This window comes from Rhinopithecus bieti, unplaced genomic scaffold, assembly GCF_001698545.2.
Source record: "Rhinopithecus bieti isolate Rb0 unplaced genomic scaffold, ASM169854v2 scaffold_7684, whole genome shotgun sequence".
Lineage (NCBI taxonomy): Eukaryota > Metazoa > Chordata > Mammalia > Primates > Cercopithecidae > Rhinopithecus > Rhinopithecus bieti.
Window position 1 is genome coordinate 3,700,784 of NW_016806071.1, and position 23,511 is coordinate 3,724,294.

Consider the following 23,511-nt stretch of genomic DNA (forward strand, 5'->3'; position numbering starts at 1 on the left):
CAGGATGGTCTCGATCTCCTGACCTCGTGATCTGCCCGTCTCGGCCTCCCAAAGTGCTGGGATTACAGGCTTGAGCCACTGCGCCCGGCCTGCCAGGCTGGTCTCTAACATCTGACCTCAGGTGATCCACTTGCCTCGGCCTCCCAAAGTGCTGGGATTACAGGCATGAGCCACCACGCGTGGCCTGTCATTTCTTTTTAGTGCTCAGTAATATTCCATTGTTTGGATGTCCTACAGTTTATTCATTCACATGTGGAAGAACATCTGTGTTACAAGTTTTGGCTATTATGAATAAAGCTGTTATAAACATCTCTGCAAGTTTTTATATGGACATAATTTTCAAGTCTTTTGGGTGAATACGAAGGAGTCACATTGCTGAATCATATGTACGAATATGTTTAGTTTTGTAAGAAATGACCAACTGTTTTCCAAAGTGACTGTACCCAGTTTGCTTTCTGCCAGCAGTGTGTGTGAGTTCCTGTTGCTCCAGAACCACCCAGCGTTTGAGTACTTGTCCATGTTCTGAATTTTGGCCATTCTCTTAGGTGTGTAGTAGTCTTTCTTTCTTTTCTTAGGTGTATAATCATCCGTCCGTCTGTCCGTCCGTCCTCCCTCCCTCCCCTCCCTCTCTTTTTTTTTTCTAAGATAGTGTCTCACTCTTTTTGCTGCCCAGGCCGGACTGTAGTGGTGCAGTCATGGCTCTCTGCAGACTCAACTTCCCAGGCTAAGGTGATTCTCCCACCTCAGCCTCCTGAGTAGCTGGGACTACGGGTGCACACCACCAAGCCCAGCTAATTTTTTATATATGTAGTAGAGACGGGGTTTTTGCCATGTTGCTCAGGCTGTTCTCGAACTCCTAGGCTCACGTCCACCTCGGCCTCCCAAAGTGTTGAGATTACTTTTAATGTCAAAACCACAATTTCTTTTGCATCAATCTAATATTTTGTTTTATTTATCTATTTAGTTTTGAGAGAGAGTCTTGCTCTGTTGCCCAGGCTAGATTACAGTGGTGCAATCTCCACTCACTGCAGCCTCCACTTCCTGGGCTCAAGTGATCCTCCTACATAAGCCTCCCAAGTAGCTGGGACTACAGACATGAGCTGCCATGCCTGGCTAATTTTTGTTTGTTTTATAGGGATAGGGTTTTTCCATGTTGCCCAGGTTGGTCTTGAACTCCGGGCTCAAGTAAGTTGCCTGCCTTGGCCTCCCAAAGTACTGGGATTACAAGTGTGAGCCACCTCACCTGGCCCATTGTTATTTTAATTTGCATCTCCCTGATGACATTATGTGGAAATCTTTTCATATGCTTATTTTGCCATTCATATATCTTCTTTGGTGAGGTTCTTTGGTCCATTCTTTAAACAGGTTATTTTCTTACTGTTGAGTTTAAGGAGTTCTTTGTGTATTTTGAATAATAGTCCTTTTTCAGATGTGTGTTTTGCAGCTATGTTCTCCATGTCTGTGGCTTTTTTCATTCCCTTGACATTGTCTTTTGCAGAGAAGAAAATTTCAATTTTAGTGAAGTCCATCTTGTCAATTATTTATTTCATAGCTCTTGCCTTTGGTGTTATGTCTAAGAAGACATCACTATACTCAAGGTCATATAGATTTTCTCTTGTGTTTTCTTCCAGGAGTTTTATTTATTTTACATTTGGGTCTGTGACCCATTTAGAGTTAATTTTTTGTGAAGGGTGTAAGGTCTATACCTAGATTCATTGTTTTGCATGTGGATGTTCATTTGTTTCAGTACCATTTGTTGAAAAGAATATTATTTCTCCACTGTATTGTCTTTGCTCCTTTTTTAAGGATCAGTTAACTATATTTATATACTTTAGGGCCCTCTACTGTTCCATTTATTTATTTATTATTTCACCAATGCCATACTCTCTTATTTATAGTAGCGTTATAATAAGTCTTGAGGTTGGGTTATGTCAGTCTTCCAGCTTTGTTCTTCTCCTTCAATATTGTGTTAGCTATTCTGAGTCTTCTGCCTCTCTATACAAACTTTAAATCAGTTTGTCAATATTCACAAAATGACTTGCTAGAATTTTTTTGGGATTGAATTGAAACTGTAGACCAAGTTGGAAAGAACTTGGTCTAGACAGTTTTGAGTCTTGACAGTTTTGAGTCAATTATAATGGAGTATCTCTCCATTTATTTAGTTCTTTGATTTTGCTCATTAGAGTTTTATGGTTTTTCCTCATGTAGACCTTGTACATATTTTGTTAGACTTATACCTATGTATTTCATTTTCTGATGCTGACGTAAATGATACTGTATTTCTAATTTCAAATTCCACTTGTTCATTGCATGTATCTAGGAAAGTGTTTGAATTTTTTATATTAATCTTGTGTCTTGTAAACTTGATATAATTGCTTATTAGTTCTTGGAGTATTTTTTCAATTTGGATTTTATGCATAGATTATCATGTCATATATGAACAGTTTTATTTCTTCTCAACCTGTGAGCCACCGCACCTGGCTGGCATATTGTGTCTTTTAAGGAATTAGTTCATTTCATCTAGGTTATCAAAATTGTAGTTCATAGTATTGTTTTATTATTCTTTTAATGTCCATGAGATATGTATTGATGTCATCTCTTTCATTTCTGTTGTTAGTAATTTATATACCTTCTCTTTTTTTCTTAATTAGCCTGGCTAGGAGTGATTTATTTTTTAACAAATTTGTTCACTGGATGATATTTAAAATTTACCATAATTAGGCCTGCCAAGGCCAGCATTACTGTCTTATTATTATTATTATTTATTTATTTATTTATTTTTTGAGACAGAGTCTTCGCTCTGTCACTCAGGCTGGAGTGCAGTGGCACCGTCTCGGCTCACTGGAAGCTCCTCCTCCCAGGTTCACGCCATTCTCCTGCCTCAGCCTCCCAAGTAACTGGTACTACAGGTGCCCGCCACCACATCTGGCTACTTTTTTTGTATTTTTAGTAGAGAAGGGGTTTCACCGTGTTAGCCAGCATGGTCTCGATCTCCTGACCTCGTGATCTTCCCGCCTGGGCCTCCCAGAGTGCTGGGATTACAGGCGTGAGCCACCTCGCCTGGCCTACTCTATTATTCTAATGGTTGTTTGGGCTTTAAATAGGGATCATGTGTACTAATTCTCCGGTAATATAATTTGCCACTTTGCCAGAATACTATGATTAACAAAAATGGACCACAAATTTGATTTTCTTGGTGGTTTCTCTGTATTCTCTCCTTACGCAAGGATTAGGAGTCACTACGTGAAGTAATAGAAATAGCAAGGCATGGTGTTTAGAGCTAGAGGTAACTAGTCGGAACCCTAATTCTAACATTTTGGCCTTCAGCAATCTGCATAAGTCTGAGTTTCATCATCATTAAAAATGTAATAATGATAATATTTCAGTGTTGATATGAGGAACAGAAACATTGAATGCTTTTGAATGTAGTAGGTGCTAAAATAGACATTCATAAACAGTGCTTGCTTTTATTATTTTTACTATTATGATTTATGATCATTAGCATTATTACTATTATTATTGGAAAATGTAGGTAGGACTACCATATTCAGCTTTAAAACTCTTTCATTATCTGTTTAGCAGACATCTGCTTAATATTGATCAAATGAGAGACAGTTCATGGAATGTTTCCCATCATAATGAGGTTTGATTTCAGGGGACTTCGTGATATGTATAGACTGATGATACATGGATTTTGTTTCTGGCCTTTTAAATGGTTGTCGTATGGGACCTCATTGTTCATTGCTCTGGTATCATTTAAGTATTGGCCATTGCCATCAATTATCTTTTAAGGGTAAGGATATGTTTAAAGAAGCTAATGATGTCTGCCTCCATTTGTGATTAAGCTTTTTTTTTTTTTGAGACGGAGTCTCACTCTGTTGCCCAGGCTGCAGTGCAGTGGCGCAATCTCGACTCACTGCAAGCTCCGCCTCCTGGGTTCACCCATTCTCCTGCCTCAGCCTCTCGTGTAGCTGGGACTGCAGGTGCCCACTACCGCGCCTGGCTAATTTTTTGTATTTTTAGTAGAGACGGGGTTTCACCATGTTAGCCAGGATGGGCTCGATCGACCTCGTGATCTGCCCGTCTCGGCCTCCCAAAGTGCTGAGATTACAGGCGTGAGCCACCGCACCTGGCTGTAATTAAGTTTTAAGTGGCTGGGTATTACTGAGGCACAGCTAAGAGCATTTTTTTGATGGTCAGCAATACGAAGTTCTTTGCGTCGAAAGGAGCTGTCCTAGGCAGAATATTTTTGCTCTACCCTAGCAAATCATAATAAGTAAATGCAAATTTTCACATAAAATTAATTCCAAAAGAGATTTGGGAGTGTTCACACATGATTTTATGAAAAAAGTTTTTAACCCATATCAGCTTAAAAATTGCAACTTAATGGATGAACCTTGAGGACATTATGCTAAGTGAAATAATCCAGTGACAGAAAGACAAATACTAATTGATTCTACTTATATGAAGTACCTAGAGTAGTCGAATTCATAGAGACAGAAAATAGAATGGTGGTTGCCAGGGAATCAGGGAGGGAGAAATGGGAAGTAATAGTTTCATAAATACAGAGTTTTAGTTTTACTAGATGATAAGTATTCTGTGAATGGATGGTGGTGATGGTAGCGTGACAGTATGACTATACTTATGCCGCAGAACTGTATGCTTATGATGGTAAATTTTATATTTTGTTTATCTTAGCACAACTAAAAAATTACAAGTTAGGCTGGGCGCAGTGGCTCACGCCTGTAATCCAGCACTTTGGGAGGCCGAGGTGGGTAGATCACTTGAGGTCAGGAGTTTGAGACCAGCCTGGCCAATATGGTGAAACCTCGTCTCTACTAAAAAATACAAAAATTAGCTAGGCATGGTGGCACATGCCTGTAATCCCAGCTACTTGGGAGGCTGAGGCACGAGAATGGCTTGAACTGGCGAGGTGGAGGTTGCAGTGAGCTGAGATTGTGCCACTGAGCTCTAGCCTGGGCGACAGAGCGAGACTCTGTCTAAAAAGAAAAATGCAATATTGAGTATAGCAGTACATATTAGAATATCACAATAATATAAGAAATGTGGAAATGTTTAGGGTCGTTCTTTACATAAATATGATTGACTTATTTGGTGATCCTTATAATATGATTAGAGGGAGGACTAAGTGCTGAATGAGGGATGATTCGTGTTGAATGAGAGAGAACAGATAGGGAGAGGGAGAGAGAGAGAGAGAGAGTGAGAGAGTGTGTGTGTGTGTGTGTGTGTGTGTGTATGTGTAAAAGTGGATAGCATTAGTGCTTCCAAGGGCTGAAACAGAGTGGGGAGAATTAAAAACAGTGAAACATGAGAATTCAAAAGAATAGGCAAAATGAGTGATGATTAACGTTCCAAGGCCCACAGACCTACTCCACTGCGTTATCAGCCAACATAGTTGGGTTGGATCATGGATATTACTGAAAAGTATGAAATCTCTTAAAAACAATCAAGATCTAAAGAGTTGGATTGTTGTTACTCAGAAGTATGAATTATCTGAAAACAGGGTTCTAAAGAGGTAGTTTGTTCATTTTAATATCTAGCAAATAAATCTGTGTTTACAAAACATGAAATACCTATAATAGCGTCTGAATCTTTAAGGGTGAAATATTACACGTCAGCCCCTTTATCTTTACTTCTTTCTTGAGGTCAGAGATCCTGTGTCTTTTGTTTCAGATATTAATAGCTGTAATTGACTTTTTTTTTGAGGCAGAGTCTTGCTCTGTCACCCAGGCTGGAGTGTAATGGCGCAATCTCACCTCACTGCAACCTCCATCTCCTGGGTTCAAGAGATTATCCTGCCTCAGCCTCCCAAGTAGCTGGGACTACAAGCACGAGCCACCACGCCCAGCCAATTTTTTGTATTTTTAGTAGAGATGGGGTTCGCCATGTTAGCCAGTCTGGTCTTGAACTCCTGACCTCAGGTGATCCGCCTGCTTCAGCCTCCCAAACTTTGTGCTGGGATTACAGGCATGAGCCACTGCACCCGGCCTCAGTCTTTCACTTTTTGTTTTATGAAATGGCAGAATATGTGCTAGATGACTTTTGGTAAACTGTATCTGTTTAAGTAATATGTAAATGTAAAAAAGCAACTTACTAGCCCTAGTCCCTGGAAACTTGATTTCTGTGTAACATACTTACGTAGTAAATATAGTCATTCAACAAACATATATTAAGTGTTCTCTTCATGGCTTTGGTCTGGTAGGGTTCTGGGTTTCAGAGATAAGCCATAGTCCTTACCCACAAATAAGTTAAATCTGAGAATAAAATTGGAGGGGCCAGACATGTAGTTAATTTTATAAATCACTGTCACATCAAAAATTGAAATGACCATTGGGCCCAGGCCCACCTTAACTAGTGGATTTAAGTGGTATTGTGGTTTAATTGTATTCTGGGACCCATTACTCAGGGTGGAGGGTAAAGAGAAAGTGGTGTGGTATGTTTTCTCCATTTATAAACTACTGACTGACTAATTTGTGTAGCCTTTTCTTATTTTCACTGGGAAAACTGGACACTTAGGGAGAGGATTGTCTTGCCGAGAATCACTATTTCTCAGGATAGAGGCTAGAAATCGGCTCTGCTGACTGAATCTATTGCACCTTCCTTCTTTATTGCATCTCTTTCTTAAGCCTCCTTTAGAATAAAAGTCTCAATTACTTGTGGAAGTCAGTTACACAGACATCTTACGGGATACTTTTCTTGTGAAAATAGCATTTTTTCTCCTGTTTTCTTCTCCTTAAGACAGCAAATTATTATTCATAATTAATAAAGTTTATAATCTTTATCAAAATGTAAGGGAAAGCTTCCTAATTTTCCTTTTTTGTTTTGTTTTTTTGGTGAGACAGAGTCTTGCCCTGTTGCCCAGGCTGGAGTGCAGTGGCGCGATCTTGGCTCACTGCAGCCTCTGCCTTCTGGGTTCAAGCATTTCTCCTGCCTCAGCCTCCCGAGTAGCTGGGATTACAGGCATGTGCCACTGCACCCAGCTAATTTTTTGTATCTTTAGTAGAGACTGGGTTTCACCATGATGGCCAGGCTGGTCTCAAACTCATGACCTCATGATCTACCCTCCTCGGCCTCCCAAAGTGCTGGGGTTATAGGCATGAGCTACCGTGCCCGGCCCTAATTTTTTATTTTTACAAAATGATTGTCCAGTTGCTTTTTAGCCTTATCTGATACAGATAAATGATTAAAGGTACTAGGTCCCAAAACAGTTCTGTTGACTTCCTTTGGGTGCACCATCAGTAGGTGTTATCTATTTTGTATTTTTACATCTGTGATCCTTTTATGAAACTGCTGTTCATCATAACTGCTGTTTCTTTTTTTAGTTTTGCTTCATTATTCTTGTACTGGATATGTTTTGATAGTCTAAGTAGGTAACATCAGGTAACATCGAATGTATCATTTGGAGTTTGATTCTCTTAAGACATCCATTTCCAGCTTTGGTCTTTCAGGTACGTTTTATTCGTTAATTTCTTGGCATCAAATTATACCATCATCCTGACACGTTCTTTTTGGAAGAAGTATTTTAGTGTGTCTTATAGGTAAATTCTAAAATGGTATTAGAGTATTTGGGCCTTTGGGTTGGATCACTTGAAATCTAATGATACAATTAATTTTTTTATGCAGATCTTTGATGGAAAACAGATTCCACAGAGAATGGTTGATGGATGGAATGCTTTTTTCTTTGATAAAACAGAAGAACTGGTAATTTTAAAATAGTCTTTATGTTCTAGAATGCTCACTGATATATGCTAACATTTGTATGATTTAATAATTTTACTTGGATTTGCTGTCCATATTTTGGATAGTACTGTATAGACATTGTTCATTTCATTTTTTTATATGTAGAAAAAACGTTTACCTTCACTTGGAAAGAACACAGAATCATTAGGGGAGCTTTGGTTGGGACTGCTTCGTTTCTATACTGAAGAGTTTGATTTCAAGGAATATGTAATTAGCATTCGGCAGAAAAAGCTGTTGACAACTTTCGAGAAGCAGTGGACTTCTAAGTGCATTGCAATTGAAGGTAATCATTTAAGCTGATATTAATTCAGAAGCAACCAAAATTTGGTCAAGGAAATTGAGGGGAAAACTGAAATACGTTAGGATTTGGAAGATTCTTCCTCTAGATTTTTATCAGTTTTCATCCTTTAATCTGTAATTTTAGAGGAAGAATTTGCTGGTTTGTGTAGTCTTAGTACATATAAGTATTAGACTTTGGCAATGACTTCTGAGTATATTTTTATGGTACAGTGAATGTAATTCTTAATCATTGATGTATTTCCTTTATAGACCCTTTTGACTTGAATCATAACCTTGGTGCTGGAGTTTCTAGAAAAAGTAAGTTTTAAATATAGAGATTCTCTGATTTTAAAACTCTGACTCATTAATGTCTGCATCTTTATTGTTTTCTTCTTTCTTTAATAGTGACCAATTTCATCATGAAAGCATTCATCAATGGAAGGAAACTTTTGGTACCCCTTTTATCCACTCATTGGGAGAGAAGCTGTAAGTTTACATTATATGAATTGAGAATCTTTTCTTTTTTTAAGTAGAAAAGAAACTTAATCCTGTTTCCAAACTGATGTTAGATACAGGGAAAGAGATGGTCATAGCTTTGTATATTTTTTCTTACTGCATAGTCCATAATGAGATACATATTTTCAAAATTTTATTTGTTTAAACTATTTGTTAAATTCTGTATTTTCCACTAGACTGTAAACCCCATGAAGACAGGATTCATGTCTGTAAGGTTCACCTTTCTATACAGTACATACATAGTGTCTGGCGCATTGGATGTACCAAATAAGCATTTGCTGAGTGAATGAGAATAGATAGTCAAGACTCTGGATTGTTGAATTTTAGGTGCTGCTCATTGTCCCTCTTTTATCTCCAGAAATCTTGATGAAAATGTACACATAGAAGACAAAATCAAAGAAATGTTTTATTATTTGTTGGGGCTTCTCTGATTTTTGTATAGCTTTGGTAAGCTGAATTAGGTGGCATGGAACGGAGAAGTTTTCTTCTGCCTGAATTGGGTGGGCGAGTGTCACACATTCCTCTTGGTCTCACTCTGGTTTTTACCTGCTTTCTTATGGTTAGGGAGACTACAGGAGGTTTCAGCTTCAGAGCAAGAGACTTAGAAGAAATCTCAAGAAATAGAACAAATGTATTAGGGTTCTCTTAGAGGGACAGAGCTAATAGGATATATATATCCTATTAAATATATACACAGACACACAAACACATATATATAGGAGTTTATAAAGTATTAACTTACATGATCACAAGGTCCCATAATAGAGTGTCTGCAAGCTGAGGGGCAAGGAGAGCCAGTCCAAGTCCCAAAACTGAAGAACTTGCCTTGTATTCACTGGAAGATGATTAAATTATTATTAAATTATGCCCACCAGATTAAGGGCGGATGTGCCTTCCCCAGCCCAGTGACTCAAATGGTAATCTCTTTTGGCAACACCCAACAGACGTGCCTAGGATTAGTAGTTTGTATGCTTCAGTCCAGTCAAATTGACATTCAATATTAACTATCACAACAAACACGCATTTACATTGCATAGTGAATGTTCTTGAACTTGTTCAGTCCAATTTCAGGTGTCTTCTTTCTTGGGGGTAGAATAAGAAAAGCAGAGAGAAGTCTTATTTTCCCTTGGAGCACTGGTTCTCAGATACTTTTATTTTCTAGCCTCTTATGGGGTGATAATAATTACAATGGAGACAAATAAAGTAAGAGTAAAATTTGAAAATGTAAAAAAAAGTAAAAACAAAATGACTGAAAAAAGGAAAACGAAACAATTTTTTTTTTTTTTGAGACGGAGTCTTGCTCTGTCACCAGGCTGGAGTGCAGTGGCACGATCTCGGCTCACTGCAACCTCCACCTCCTGGGTTCAAGCGATCCTTCTGCCTCAGCCTTCTGAGTAGCAGGGACCACAGGTGCCCAACACCATGCCCAGCTAATTTTTATATTTTTAGTAGAGGCGAGGTTTCACCATATTGACCAGGATGGTCTCAATCTCCTGATCTCATGATCCACCTGCCTTGGCCTCCCAAACTGCTGGGATTACAGGCGTGAACCACTGCATTTGGCCTAATTTGACTAATAATTTTAATTGAAATAGAAACAGTGAAAAACAGACCAAAACACCTATGATGATACACTCATAAAGCATTTTACCTGAGAATTGTGAGGAATTCAACTGTTTGTGTTTATATATGCATATGTTCAGTAGGAACCTCACAGTGTTGCATGCAGTCAGACCTTTTTGTTTATTTTTGTTTTTTTGATACAAGGTCTTGCTCTCATCCCCAGGCTGGAGTGCAGTGGTGCGATCATAGCTCACTGCAGCCTTGGACACCTGGGTTCAAGTGATCCTCCTGCCTTTGTCTCCTCAAGTGCTGAGATTTCAGGCATGAGCCACCATGCTCAGCCCCATGTAGTGACCTTTTTTTTTTTTTTTTTTTTGAGATGGAGTCTCGCTCTTGTTTCCCAGGCTGGAGTGCAATGGCGCAATCTCAGTGCACTGCAACCTCTGCCTCCCAGGTTCAAGCGATTCTCCTGCCTCAGCCTCGCAAGCAGCTGTGATTACAGGCATATGCCACTATGCCCAGCTAATTTTGTATTTTTACTAGAGACGGGGTTTCGCCATGTTGGTCAGGCTGGTTTTGAACTCCTTACCTTAGGCGATCCACCCACCTCAGCCTCCCAAAGTGCTAGGATTACAGGCGTGAGCCACTGTGCCTGGCTGAGACTTTTTAGCAGAATACTAAATTAGAGTCCTCGGTAAACTGGAAGTGTGCCCATTTTAGTTTATGCATACAAATTTTTAGTAATTCTTAATAATGCAATTTATTATAATTATATATAGATGTCAAAATCTTTGGTCTTGAATGCCATTTGGGGCCTAGCAGAAGGGGCCCATGAGTCTGCTAATCATTTTTCGACTTACTTGATCTCTTTCAAAAGTCACTATATAGTATTCCATAATTTGGATATACTAGCTTATCTAACTTCTTTTGATGGACATTTAGGTTATCTTCCTTGTATCAGTGTTACAACTTAACACAGGTTAAGCATCCCAAATCTAAAGCCTGAAAATTACTGAGCACTGACATGACCCTCAAAGGAAATGCTCATACAGAGCATTTGAGATTTCAGATTTTCTGATTTGGGATGCTCAGCTGGTATAAATATAATGCAAGTATTCCAAAATCCGAAACACTTCTGATCTCAAACATTTCGGATAAGGGATACTCAACCTGTATGGTCGAAAATATCCTTGTATATAGTCTTTCATGCTTATACTTCATACCTATTTCACTCCTAGTTACTGAGATTATAGCAGTATGCAAGATAGATTTGCCTTATTTCCCTAAATTAATGAAAGATAAAGATAAGTATATTTCATGTTCTTTCATCTTTCTTGTTCTTTCAGTTATTTTTCTACATCATTATGTTCTCCTATATGTTGACCCATTTTGTCCATATCCATCAGCTGTCTTCTGTCATCTTTCTTCCCCATTTAACTTAGATTTTCTCTGCTCTCTAGCATATACTGTTGGTGGTGGTTTTTTTTTTTTTGAGATGGAGTCTCACTCTGTCACCCATGCTGGAGTGCAGTGGTGCTATCCCAGCTCACTACAGCCTCTGCCACCCAGGTTGAAGCGATCCTCCTGCCTTGGCCTCCCTAGTAGCTGGATTTACAGGTGCAGCCACCATGCCCAGATAATTTTTGTATTTTTAGTAGAGACAGGGTTTCACTACGCTGGCCAGACTGGTCACAAACGATTGCTCACCTCGGCCTCCCAAAGTGCTGGGATTACAGGTGTGAGCCACTGTGCCTGGCCATCTAACATATACCTTGAATTCCTTTGTGCCACAGTCCTTCCTGTGCACTCTTCTGTATTGTGCCTTATATGAACTCAGCTATCCATCATGTGCCTGTCCTTGGGTAGCTGTACACTAATGGAAAAAAGTCAAAAAGCTAGACAGTTTTAAGTATATAGTATAGTCATAAACATTGACCAGCCTCCGCTGGACTTTTAGTACTGTGTGACAGTTATATTTGTTTAGTTACCTTTAGCTCCTATTCTATTAGAACTATTTCAAATTTACCTATTTTACTCAAAATGCAGTATGTTGACCGGGTGTGGTGGCTCACATCTGTAATCCCAGCATTTTGGGAGCCTGAGGCGGGCAGATCACAAGGTCAGGAGTTCGAGACCAGCCTGGTCAACATGGTGAAATCTTGTCTCTACTAAAAATACAAAAAAAAAAAAAATTAGCCGGGAGTGGTGGTGCGTGCCTGTAGTCACAGCTTGGGTGAGGCAGGAGAATCGCTTGAACCCGGTAGGCGGAGGTTGCAGTGAGCTGAGATTGCGCCACTGCACTCCAGCCTGGGTGACAGAGTGAGACTCTGTCTCAAAAAAAAAAAAAAAAAAAGAAGTGCTGTATGCCCTGCACTTTGTCCCACCTTTTACCTCTGCCCTTCTCACTCCAGTGGATGCTTTTCCTCTGAGACAGTACATAGTATCAATAAGTAGTCCTTTAGCTTTCTGCTACTAGATCTATAAATCTACCTGCATCTGTAGGTATCTCTCCTTTATGAAAGATTAGTTCTTACATATGTACTCTAGATTATTCTGTCTACTCTGAATCTTCATCTGTGAAAAGCATTTTCAGTTAAAATACATAAAATATCTTTGCAGATCAACATTTACAGATGAACAGTTGCTCTCAGTTTTAATGATAGGGAACACTAACTTTGAACCCTAATTGAGTGAACTATCATCTCCCTCCAAAATAATTCTGTTCTTCTTAGTAGTAAACTTATATTACAGAAGATTATATCTAATTATTACTATTAGCATATTTAACATTTCTTCAATAAAATTTTTTTGTGGAAATTTGCTTTCTCTCATTATGTAAGTACCTATATTACATCTTTAATTTTGTCACAACACCTAAAAGATGTACTACCTGACTCTTGACAGAATAAGTTTGCTGACCTCAGGTGTAGGCCACCCTAACTGGGGTGGAAGGATAGAGAAAAGTGGATTCAAGAGATATTCAGCAATAGAATGTATATGACTTGGTCATTAATTAGAAGTGATGGGTGAAAGAGAACAAGTTCAGGACGCTTCTTAGGTTTCTGTCTTAAGCAGCTGGGTGAATTAAGACCTTTGTGTTGTCCTGGCAAAAAATAGGATGATGATTTTAATTAGCTACATTGATTTATCAGTAGTGATGAAGAATTGTATCTTTCGTCTTTAAAAAAAAAAAAAAAAAAAACAACAGGATGGGCATGGTGGCTCATGCCTGCAGTCTGTTACTTTGGAAGACCAGGTCAGGAAGATCGTTTGAGGCCAGGAGTTCAAGACCAGCCTGGCCAACACAGCGAGATGCTGTCTCTAAAAAACCAAATAAAACCAAACCAAACAGCTTCATTGGAATAGAGTTCACATTATATACAACTCATTGTGCAATTCAGTGGTTTTTAATATATATACAGGATTGTGCAACCATCCCCACAATTTAATTTTAGAACATTTTTATCTTCTCTAAAATAAACTCTTGTCCTCATTAGCAGTCAGTTCTCATCCCCTCTCTTCCCCTCTTCTCAAACCACGAATCCACTTTTTGTCTCTATAGATTTGCCTATTTTGGACATTTCATATAAGTTAAATGATATGATATGTGACATTTTGAAACTGGCTTCTTTCATTTAGCATGGTGTTTTCAAGGTTCCTTCATGCTGTACCATGTATCAATACTTCATTCCCTTTTATGGCTGAAAAATACTCCATTTTATGGATACACCACATTTCATTATCCATTCATCAGTTGTTGGACATTTGAGTTGTTTCTACTTTTTGGCTATTATGAATAATGCTGTTGTGAATATTTGTGTGTAAATTTTTGTGAGAATATATGTTTTTATTTCTCTTGGTATATACTTAATAGTGTAATTGCTGTGTCATTTTGATAAATTTATGTTTAACTTTTCAAGGAACTGTTTTCTAAAGTGGCTGTGCTACTTTACATTCCCACCAGCAATACATATGTGTTCTAGTTTTTCTACATCCTCACCAATACTTGTTATTGTCTTTTTAAAGCTATAGCCGTCCTATTGGGCGTGTCTGGTATACTTTTATCCTTGAATTTAGGTAAATGTGAAAACAGCTAAGTGGACATGTTCTCTTGCCTTCCAGAAGGATGGACACCATTAGGACCAACTAGTCTTTGTGACAGTGCAAAACTAAGCTAAAGTTTAGAAGGATAAGCATGGTGCAAAGATAAAGCAGAAATAAGTCTGGTTCTAAGACTTGGGAAAATTATTTACTTCTTTTTAGTTCCCTACCTTTTCTTTAGGTCTGTTCCTCTTTACATAATACATGTTACATGTTCTTAAAAAGCTGTATTAAATCCAATCATATTTCACATAAACCAGAGAATTGCTTTTTTTGTTGTTATTTACTTATGTATTTTTAGTTTTTGGAGACAGAGTCTCACTACTTCATCCAGGCTGGAGTGTAGTGGCTGTTCATAGGCACAGTCATTATGTACTACAGCCTCAAACTCCTGGCCTTGGGTGGTCCTCTCATCTCAGCCTCCTGAGTAGCTGGGACTACAGACTTTCTTTGTCTTGCTGTGTCACCCAGACTGGAGTGCAGTGGCACGATCTTGGCTCACTGCAACCTCCACTTCCGGATTCAAGCAGCTCTCCTGTCTCTTCCTCTTGAATAGCTGGGACTACAGGCACACACCACTGTGCTCAGCTAATTTTTGTGTTTTTAGTAGAGACGGGGTTTCACCATGTTGGCCAGGCTGGTCTTGAACTCTTGACCTCAGGTGATCCCTCCGCCTCGGTCTCCCTAAGTGTTGGGATTACAGGCATGAGTCACTGCACCCAGCCTACAGGCAATTTTGTACAGAGAATAATTACTTTCCAAAAGTAGCCCGATATAGCAGAAAGCATGAGTTTTGTTGTGAGATGGACTTAGCTCTACATCTTTTATCTGAGACTTAACCTCTTTTTTTCTATGGGCAAATGACTTGAACTCCTGAATCAGTTTCCCCATCTGTAAAACGAGGATGAAAATAGTATCTACTTTATTGAGACTTTTCTTATTCATCTGTAGCATCTTTGTGTAAGGATGTAACTTGGTTAGTACTATTAGCAACTGTGATGATGATGATTGTGAATCTTATTTTCATATCATGGGTTTTACTTACAGTGAAACATTTGTTGCTATTATTTTCTTTGTAAAAATAAACCATGTTTGCATCTTGGTTTTCTTTCCATTTGGATTCAAAAGTTTTATAGTGATTCCTCCTAGTAAAATTGCATTTTCTCCCTAGGAGTACTTCTTTGATTCCAGAGTATTAACAGATGGAGAACTGGCTCCCAATGATAGATGTTGCCGTGTGTGTGGAAAAATAGGCCACTACATGAAAGACTGCCCTAAAAGGAAAAGGTTGGCAAATGAATATTTATCAACATTTTGAGGAAAATAAATGAGAGGCCAATTTGTAGCTATAATTATGTTCAGAAATGTTTAAGTGAGAAAGTTTAGGGTATTTAGTTATACCTAAGGTAAATGTTCATTTGAGTGGAATTTTGTAATAGGGTAAGATTTGTATGTGGTATAATAGTATCTTCTAACATTCATTTGTTCATTTATTCATTAATTCACTCAGTTTTTTGTTGTTTTGTTTTTGTTTTTGTTTGTTTTTTGAGATGGCGTCAAGCCCTGTCGCCCAGGCTGGAGTGCAATGGTGTGATCTCGGCTCACTGTAACCTCCGCCTCCTGGGTTCAAGTGATTCTCCTGCCTCAGCCTCCGAAGTAGCTGAGATTACAGGCGCGCACCACGATGCCTGGCTAATTTTTAGTATCTTTAGTAGAGACGGGGTTTCACCATTGTTGGCCAGGCTGGTCTCAAACTCCTGACCTGGTGATCCACCACCTTGGCCTCCCAAATTGCTGGGATTACAGGCGTGAGTCACCGTGCCAGCCAGTTTTGTCTTTTTTTTTAAATGAAGAAGCATTTATTTACACCAACTATGTGTTGGGAACTGTTCTAGGAGAAATAAAAGTGACCAAGACATTGGGTTCTTGCTGAGGATCTCACAGTCATGCAAACTGATAATTAAAATACAATTAATGGAATTCTTGAGATATATGCTGTGAGCTATACTTACAGATCTTGGGGAATGTACATCTTCTATATTCCCTCAGAATATATCTGTGAATTATAGTCTCCCAGGTTCTGTATACTGTAGCAGGTCAGGAAGATCTCTTTCTTTTGTAAAACTAATATAAAAACTTGGAACTTTTGAGACAGAACAAACTTCCAGTTTCCATCACTGCTATTTACTGACTATAAAATTTAGTCAAGAACTTACCTTCTCTAAGCCTCAATTTCTTTTGAAACCAGAGATAATAAATATCAACCTCTAAGGATTGTTAAAGGTTTAAATTTTGGTATTTTAAAATATTTAATATAATGTTGTTTTACAAAACTACTAGAAAACCCAGTTCCTGCCAAAGGTGCAGGTATGCCATAATGTTTGTTCCCTTGCCTTCAAAAAGACGCATGAAGTGATAGGCATGCTAGTCCTTTTATTATCGTGAGAGTCCTGCATAGTTTAGTTTGTTTTGTGACTCACTTAATTTACAAGTCCCTAGCCCCACATTATTGGTATCAGCAGTTTACTGTTTAGACTAAAGAAGAAAGACAGTGAAGAAGAGAAGGAAGGGAATGAAGAAGAGAAAGATTCCCGAGACGTTCTTGACCCCCGAGACCTCCACGACACTCGAGACTTTAGAGACCCCAGAGACCTCAGATGTTTTATATGTGGAGATGCTGGACATGTACGAAGGGAGTGCCCAGAGGTCAAGCTGGCCCGTCAGAGGAATAGCAGTGTGGCAGGTAAATAGAAAAGACCAAACATAGTTTCTGGTAGAAACGAAGTCATTTATGTTGCTTGCATGCTGAAGGACCCTAATTCCTCTCTATTGCAAACCTAATTGTATGATTTTGGACCTTACAATTTCTTAGATAAAATTTAGACAATGAGGCTTTTACTTTGAATAGTACTTGGGTAAGTTCATTATCAAAGTCTCCACAGTCTGTTATATTCAATTATCTCCCTTTAAGTATTCTTTGGAGGTTATTATTTTTTTATTTTATTTTTTATTTTTTTGAGATGAGTCAGGCTGCAGTGCAATGGTATGATCACAGCTCACTGCAGCTTTGACCTCCCGGACTCAAGTGATCCTCCCACCTCAGCCTCCCAGAATACTAGGATTACAGATATGAGCCACTGCACCCAACCATAAAGTATTTCTGAAGTAAATATGTTGTCTCCTTTAGAAAAGCAGATGACATTTGTTCTTGTTTCTAGGATCAGTGTATTTTTTTTCTTGATCTGCTAGATTGAAAAATGGCTTTTGAAAGTAGCTCAGTTGCTACAAGTTCTTCACTAATATACTCAAGGTTTAAAAGTCTAAGTTTATAGAATTGCAGAGATATTTGAGATTCTTTTTACATAAGAAGGGAGTTTATTTATTGTCATTTCTCTGCTACTTTCCTTATCTGTTGATTTTCTTTGTGATGCCTTCTCTTAGCAGCCCAGCTGGTCCGCAACCTTGTAAATGCTCAACAGGTGGCTGGTTCAGCTCAGCAACAGGGTGATCAGTCCATAAGGACTAGACAGTCCTCAGAATGTGTAAGTACTCTGCCTGTGAATGTGTTAGTCTTGACTGATGATAGCAGTATCTTTAATGTGTTTTCTCTCAGACTGGCAAATACAATCTTCCAGATTACATAGTGCTTTGTATATATGTCCTTGCTAGGCGCATAAGGTGGAATGAGCATTCCTTTTGGAATAATGTAGATCTGGGTTTCTGTCTACAGAGAAGCTACTTAATTTACATGAGCCTACTCTTCAGTTGTACGATAACTACCTAATAAGATGGATTAAAAATAAGGTAATGACTTTGAGGTTTCAGACTTTGCTTTGTGGAAAAATATCAGTACCATTAATAAAATAGACATAAAAATTGAGATGTTTTAGGCATTTAGTGTTGTTAGGTCAATATATACATGGCATTTTGCTTGCATGAAACTTCTGTTTTCTCGTAGCTTGACCTGTGGATACCTAGTGAAATACACCCTGTAAAAAAACAGTATTGAATGAGAATTTACACTCATAAGTTTATTTTACTATTTTTTCTTTAAGAGGGAGTCTCGCTCTGTTGCCTAGGCTGGAGTGCAGTGGCGCATTCTTGGCTCACTGCAACCTCCTCACCCCTGGGATCACGTAATTCTGTCTCCGTCTCCTGAGTGGCTGGACTACAGGCAACGCTACCACTCCCGGCTAATTTTTGTATTTTTAGTAGGAATGGGATTTCACCATATTGGTCAGGCTGGTCTTGAACTCCTGACCTCAGGTGATCCACCTGCCTCGGCTCCCCACAGTGCTGGGATTACAGGTGTGAGCCGTTGCGCCCAGCCCAGACTCATAAGTTTAATATTAAGTTTGCTGAGTTGCTCTTAACCTTTGTATAAATCTATATTCACCTTGTACCTCTTAATAGTTACTCTAAATAACACTCTAAATCTGATATAATGTTCAGTGCTTTGCACTTATCAAATTTAATCCTGCTAGTGGCCAAGTGAAGTGGTAGGTATTAGTATCATCAAATTTTACAAACTGGGAAACTGAGAATAAGAGAGTATAAAAATCAAACCGAGGTCTTTCTAGCGTCAAATCTGTTCACTGTTTAACATGCTAAATCTAATGTGATTTGTGTTTTAGAAAAAACTTTCAAGTATTTGAAGAGTATTAGGGAGAATCTTTGGAAAACATTTAGGAAATTTTCCACCCTCATCTGAAACACTCGAATACCTATTATGTGCCTGATACTTTCATAAACAACAATAATCACATTTAATGTAGTTAACATTTGTTGAGTGTAAACTATGTGCTTATATGTGCATTGTTTATGATTATAAAATATTTCAAAAGTACAGAAAAGTATAGAAAGTAAATCTCTATGTATCATTACCAAGCTTTAACAGTTTTTAACATTGTTATTTTAGCTTTATTAAAAAATTACCCTCAGTTGAAACCCCTGTATGTACATTCTTCTTCGATCCCATTCCTATCTTAAAAGCTTCTTTATCATCCTTCCGTTGTTACAGAAATGTTTCTGCTATCTTGAACTTGGTGGTTATATGTTCCACATGCATTGTTCAGTTAATCTTCTCAAAAACCTAAGGCAAATTCTGATTATACTTTACAGGTAAAGAAACCGAGGTTCAAGTTCCTTGCCTGACTTCAATAGACACTTGGAATCAGAACGTGAACCCTCAGGCTCTCTGTCAGCAAAACTTATGCTCTAACCACTTTTCTGTGCTGTCCTAATTTTCGTTTTATGCCGCTAGTCGTCACTTTTCTCTCACCTGTGCTTTCAGAAAGAATCTGTCTAATGGACACTGCTACTCTTATGTCTAACAAAGCACTGCAACATGTCTAAAATATAGTTAATCTTTCCTTCCAACCCCCAGGACTTGCTTCTTCCTCCTGTGTTTTATATCTCGTTGAATGATCCCATTTTCTGTCTAATTTCCAAAACTTTTCCCTCTCCTTCAACCTCTGTATTCAGTCACTAAGTCCTGTTGTTTCTGCCTTTAAAAAAGCTAGGTGTGGTGGCTCAGTCCTGTAATCCCAGCACTTTGGGAGACTGAGGTGGGCGGATCACCTCAGGTCAGGAGTTTGAGACCAGCCTGACCAACATGGTAAAACTCCATCTCTGCTAAAAATACAAAAAATTAGCTGGGTGTGGTGGCAGGCAACCTGTCATCCCAGCTAGTTGGGAGACAGGCAGGGGAATCGCTTGAACCCAGGAGGTGGTGATTGCAGTGAGCGGAGATTACACCACTGCACTCCAGCCTGGGCAACACAGTGAGACTGTCTCAAAAAAAAAGTGTCTCACAGCCATTTGCTTCCCTCTATCCCTGTTTATATTTCCTTAGCCTAGGCTACTATCATCTCAGGACTGTTTTATTATAGCAGCCTCCTAATCAGTCTCAACAGCCTTTTAATTTTTACCTATTTATTCATTCATTCAGTTGTGAGACAGGGTCTTGCTCTATTGCCCAGACTGGAGTGCAGTGGCACAATCACAGCTCACTGCGGTCTCGACCTCCCAGGCTCAGGTGATTCTCCCATGTCAACCTCCAGAGTAGCTGGGACTACAAGCATGCACCACCACACTTGGCCAATTTTTGTATTTCTTGTAAAGATGGGATTTCGACATGTTGCCCAGGCAGGTCTCAAACTCCTGAGCTCAAGTGATCTGCCTGCCTCAGCCTCCGAAAGTGCTAGGATTACAGTCTTGAGCCACTGTTCCTGTTCTCTCATCAGCCTTAAAAAAAAAAAAAAAACAAAAACAAATTCTCTATTTTATTCTCATTAAACCAGAATAATCTTTCTAAAGTTCAGATTGATCATATTCCTTACCTGTTTAAAACCCTTCAGTGGTTTACCACTGCACATAGGATATAGTCTAAATTACAAGGCTTGTAAGACACTTCATTGTCTTGCCCCTATTTAGCTCTTCAGCCTCAGCCATTCCCCTGCCATTATACTCCAGTAATATTAAACTTCTTTCAGATTCCAATTACTTGAAAAAGCCATGTATTTTCATACCTCTAGACCTTCAATCATTGAACACACTCTTCCTCTCCCCTTGTCTCTCCCTTCTTGTATCAGACTGATTTCTATTTACCCTGAGTCTTAGCTAAAAGGTCACTTTTTCTGGGAAGCTTTCTTTGATTTCTCTTCTCCCCTTCTCCCAAAGTGGCTTTAGGTGTTCTGCTCTGGGATTTCATTATATAGTTGACCCTTGAACAAAACAGGTTTGAACTGCGTGGGTCTACTTCTACATGAATTTTTTCCAACAGATTGTGGTTGGAAAATACAGTATTCCCAGGATGCAAAACCCGGGTATTCAGAGATCCAACTTTTTGTATATATGGGTTCTGTAGGGCTGACTGTGGGACTTGAGTACAGGAGGATTGTGGGGGTCCTGGAACAAATCCCCTTTATATCCTGAGGGACAGCTGTACACTATACATTCTTTATCATAATACTCATTATACTTATTGTGATTGCTTATGTAATCTTTATCTGCTCCCCTCCTTACCCCCTTAAACATTGAGTTCAATCAGGGCATACTTGTTGGTTTTACATTTTTATTACCTAGAACAATACTCAGTACATAACTGACACAGTAAATACTTGTTGAGGGACTGAATGAAAGTGACTATGAGATATGTACATGGAAGTCTTGAGTTTGCAGTGGTAAGTATGTGTTCTGCATGGTGGGAACTGTGTCTGGGTTCTCTTTTCTTTGGACAATAAAAAGATTTATGAGGCAATACCTACTTGAGAAGGGGGTTTGAGTACCTTGGGAAAACTCATTATTTGTTATGATATACATCATAAAGTTCTGTTCTATAAAGTTTTTAATTTTGTATTTTATCTCTACTTTTATAAAATTAAGATGTTTATAAATTAATTTTAAAATGTGTGTGTGGTTTTTTCTGCAGTCTGAATCACCATCTTATTCTCCTCAGCCTCAGCCATTTCCACAGAACTCTTCCCAGTCAGCTGCTATTACCCAGCCTTCATCTCAGCCAGGATCCCAGCCTAAGCTTGGCCCACCTCAGCAGGGAGCCCAACCTCCCCATCAGGTCCAGATGCCACTGTATAACTTTCCCCAGTCACCACCAGCTCAGTATTCCCCCATGCACAATATGGGATTGTTGCCAATGCACCCTCTCCAGATCCCTACCCCGTCCTGGCCCATCCATGGCCCAGTGATCCACTCTGCACCAGGCAGTGCCCCCAGCAATATTGGCCTGAATGATCCCAGCATCATCTTTGCACAGCCTGCTGCCAGACCTGTGGCAATCCCTAACACGTCTCACGATGGACACTGGCCCCGTACTGTGGCTCCGAATTCCCTGGTGAACAATGGTGCCGTGGGGAATTCAGGTAATCCTTCCTTTTCTTCTTTTGTATCTGGCTGTAGAAATAATGTGAGGAAAAAGAAGGAAAGCAGTATTTGTGGAGGGACAGTACAGGATTAGATAAAGATTAAGAATATGGACTCTGGATTCAGACTGCCTGGATTTGAATCCTGGCCCTGTCATTTATTATGTAGTGTGGGCAATTACTTAATCTCTTTGTGCATTGGTTTCATCTGTAAAATAGGCCATCTAACTCACAGGGATGTTGTAAATGTTAAATGAGGTGTAACACACGTAAATGTTAGCTGTTATTTTAGTATTTTTAAAAATTTTCACTGCCACCCTGTTTGGTGTATTATTTATTATACAGTTGATGAAATTGGAGAGTTAAGTAACTTAACTGTCTTACTGTTATGGTTAATAATGGTAGGTTGGCCTGGCATGGTGGCTCACGCCTGTAATCCCAGCACTTTGGGAGGCTGAGGCAGGTGGATTACCTGAAGTCAGGAGTTTGAGACGAGCCTGGCCAACATGGTGAAACCCTATCTCTAGTAAAAATACAAAAATTACCTGGGCGTGGTGGTGGGCGCCTATAATCCCAACTATGTGGGAGGCTGAGGCAGGAGAATCACTTGATCCCAGGAGGCGGAGGGTGCAGTGAGCCAAAATTGCGCCATTGCACTCCAGCCTGGGCAACAGAGCAGAAGTGTCTCAAAAAAAAGACCAAGGAAACCAAAAAAATTAATAATAATGGTAGGTCCAAGACTTAAACTCATTTCTTTGTTCAAAACTGTGCTGCCGTGCACCCTAGACACTATTACTTCTCAGTAAGGAACAATTCTTTAAAAAAGAAAAAAGTATTAATAGCATTTAAAAAATAGTTTTTTTTTTCTGATATCTAAGTAATACATGTTCATTATAGAGTATTTGAGAAATAAATCATCTGTCTCAATTCCTAGACATAAATACTAAAGAATATTTTGGTGTATTACCATTCAGTCATTTTTTTTTTAATTGCCTATTTAAGAAAATAGTTGATACGTGCTGTAAATCTAGTTTTATATCCAGCTTTAAGATATACATATACACACACACACACACACACATGCATATACATATAAATACTTATACACACTTACACATATACACACAGGCTGGCACGGTGGCTTACACCTATAATCCCAGAACTTTGGGAGGCTGAGGTGGGCAGATCACTTGAGGCCAGGAGTTTAAGACCAGCCTGGCCAACATGGCAAAACTCTTGTCTCTATTAAAAACACAAAAACTAGCCAGGTGTGGTGATATACGCCAGTAATCCCAGCTACTCAGGAGGCTGAGGTGGGAGAATCGCTTGAACCCAGGGACACAGAGGTTGCAGTGAGTTGAGATCATGCCATTGCATTCCAGCCTGGGCGACAGAGTGAGACTCCAAAAAC

At 39.1% G+C, this 23,511-nt stretch overlaps 1 protein-coding gene across 1 annotated transcript in view; it reads left to right on the plus strand.

Annotated features, from left to right (window-relative positions):
* TUT4 (terminal uridylyl transferase 4) overlaps nt 1-23,511 on the plus strand; it is a 142,844-nt gene that overhangs the window by 113,396 nt on the left and 5,937 nt on the right. Inside the window, 9 exon segments of the mRNA XM_017874598.1 lie at nt 7,645-7,722; nt 7,867-8,044; nt 8,311-8,358; nt 8,446-8,485; nt 8,487-8,526; nt 15,392-15,507; nt 16,743-16,963; nt 17,662-17,762; nt 21,653-22,100. Coding sequence (XP_017730087.1) covers nt 7,645-7,722; nt 7,867-8,044; nt 8,311-8,358; nt 8,446-8,485; nt 8,487-8,526; nt 15,392-15,507; nt 16,743-16,963; nt 17,662-17,762; nt 21,653-22,100 — 1,270 coding nt within the window.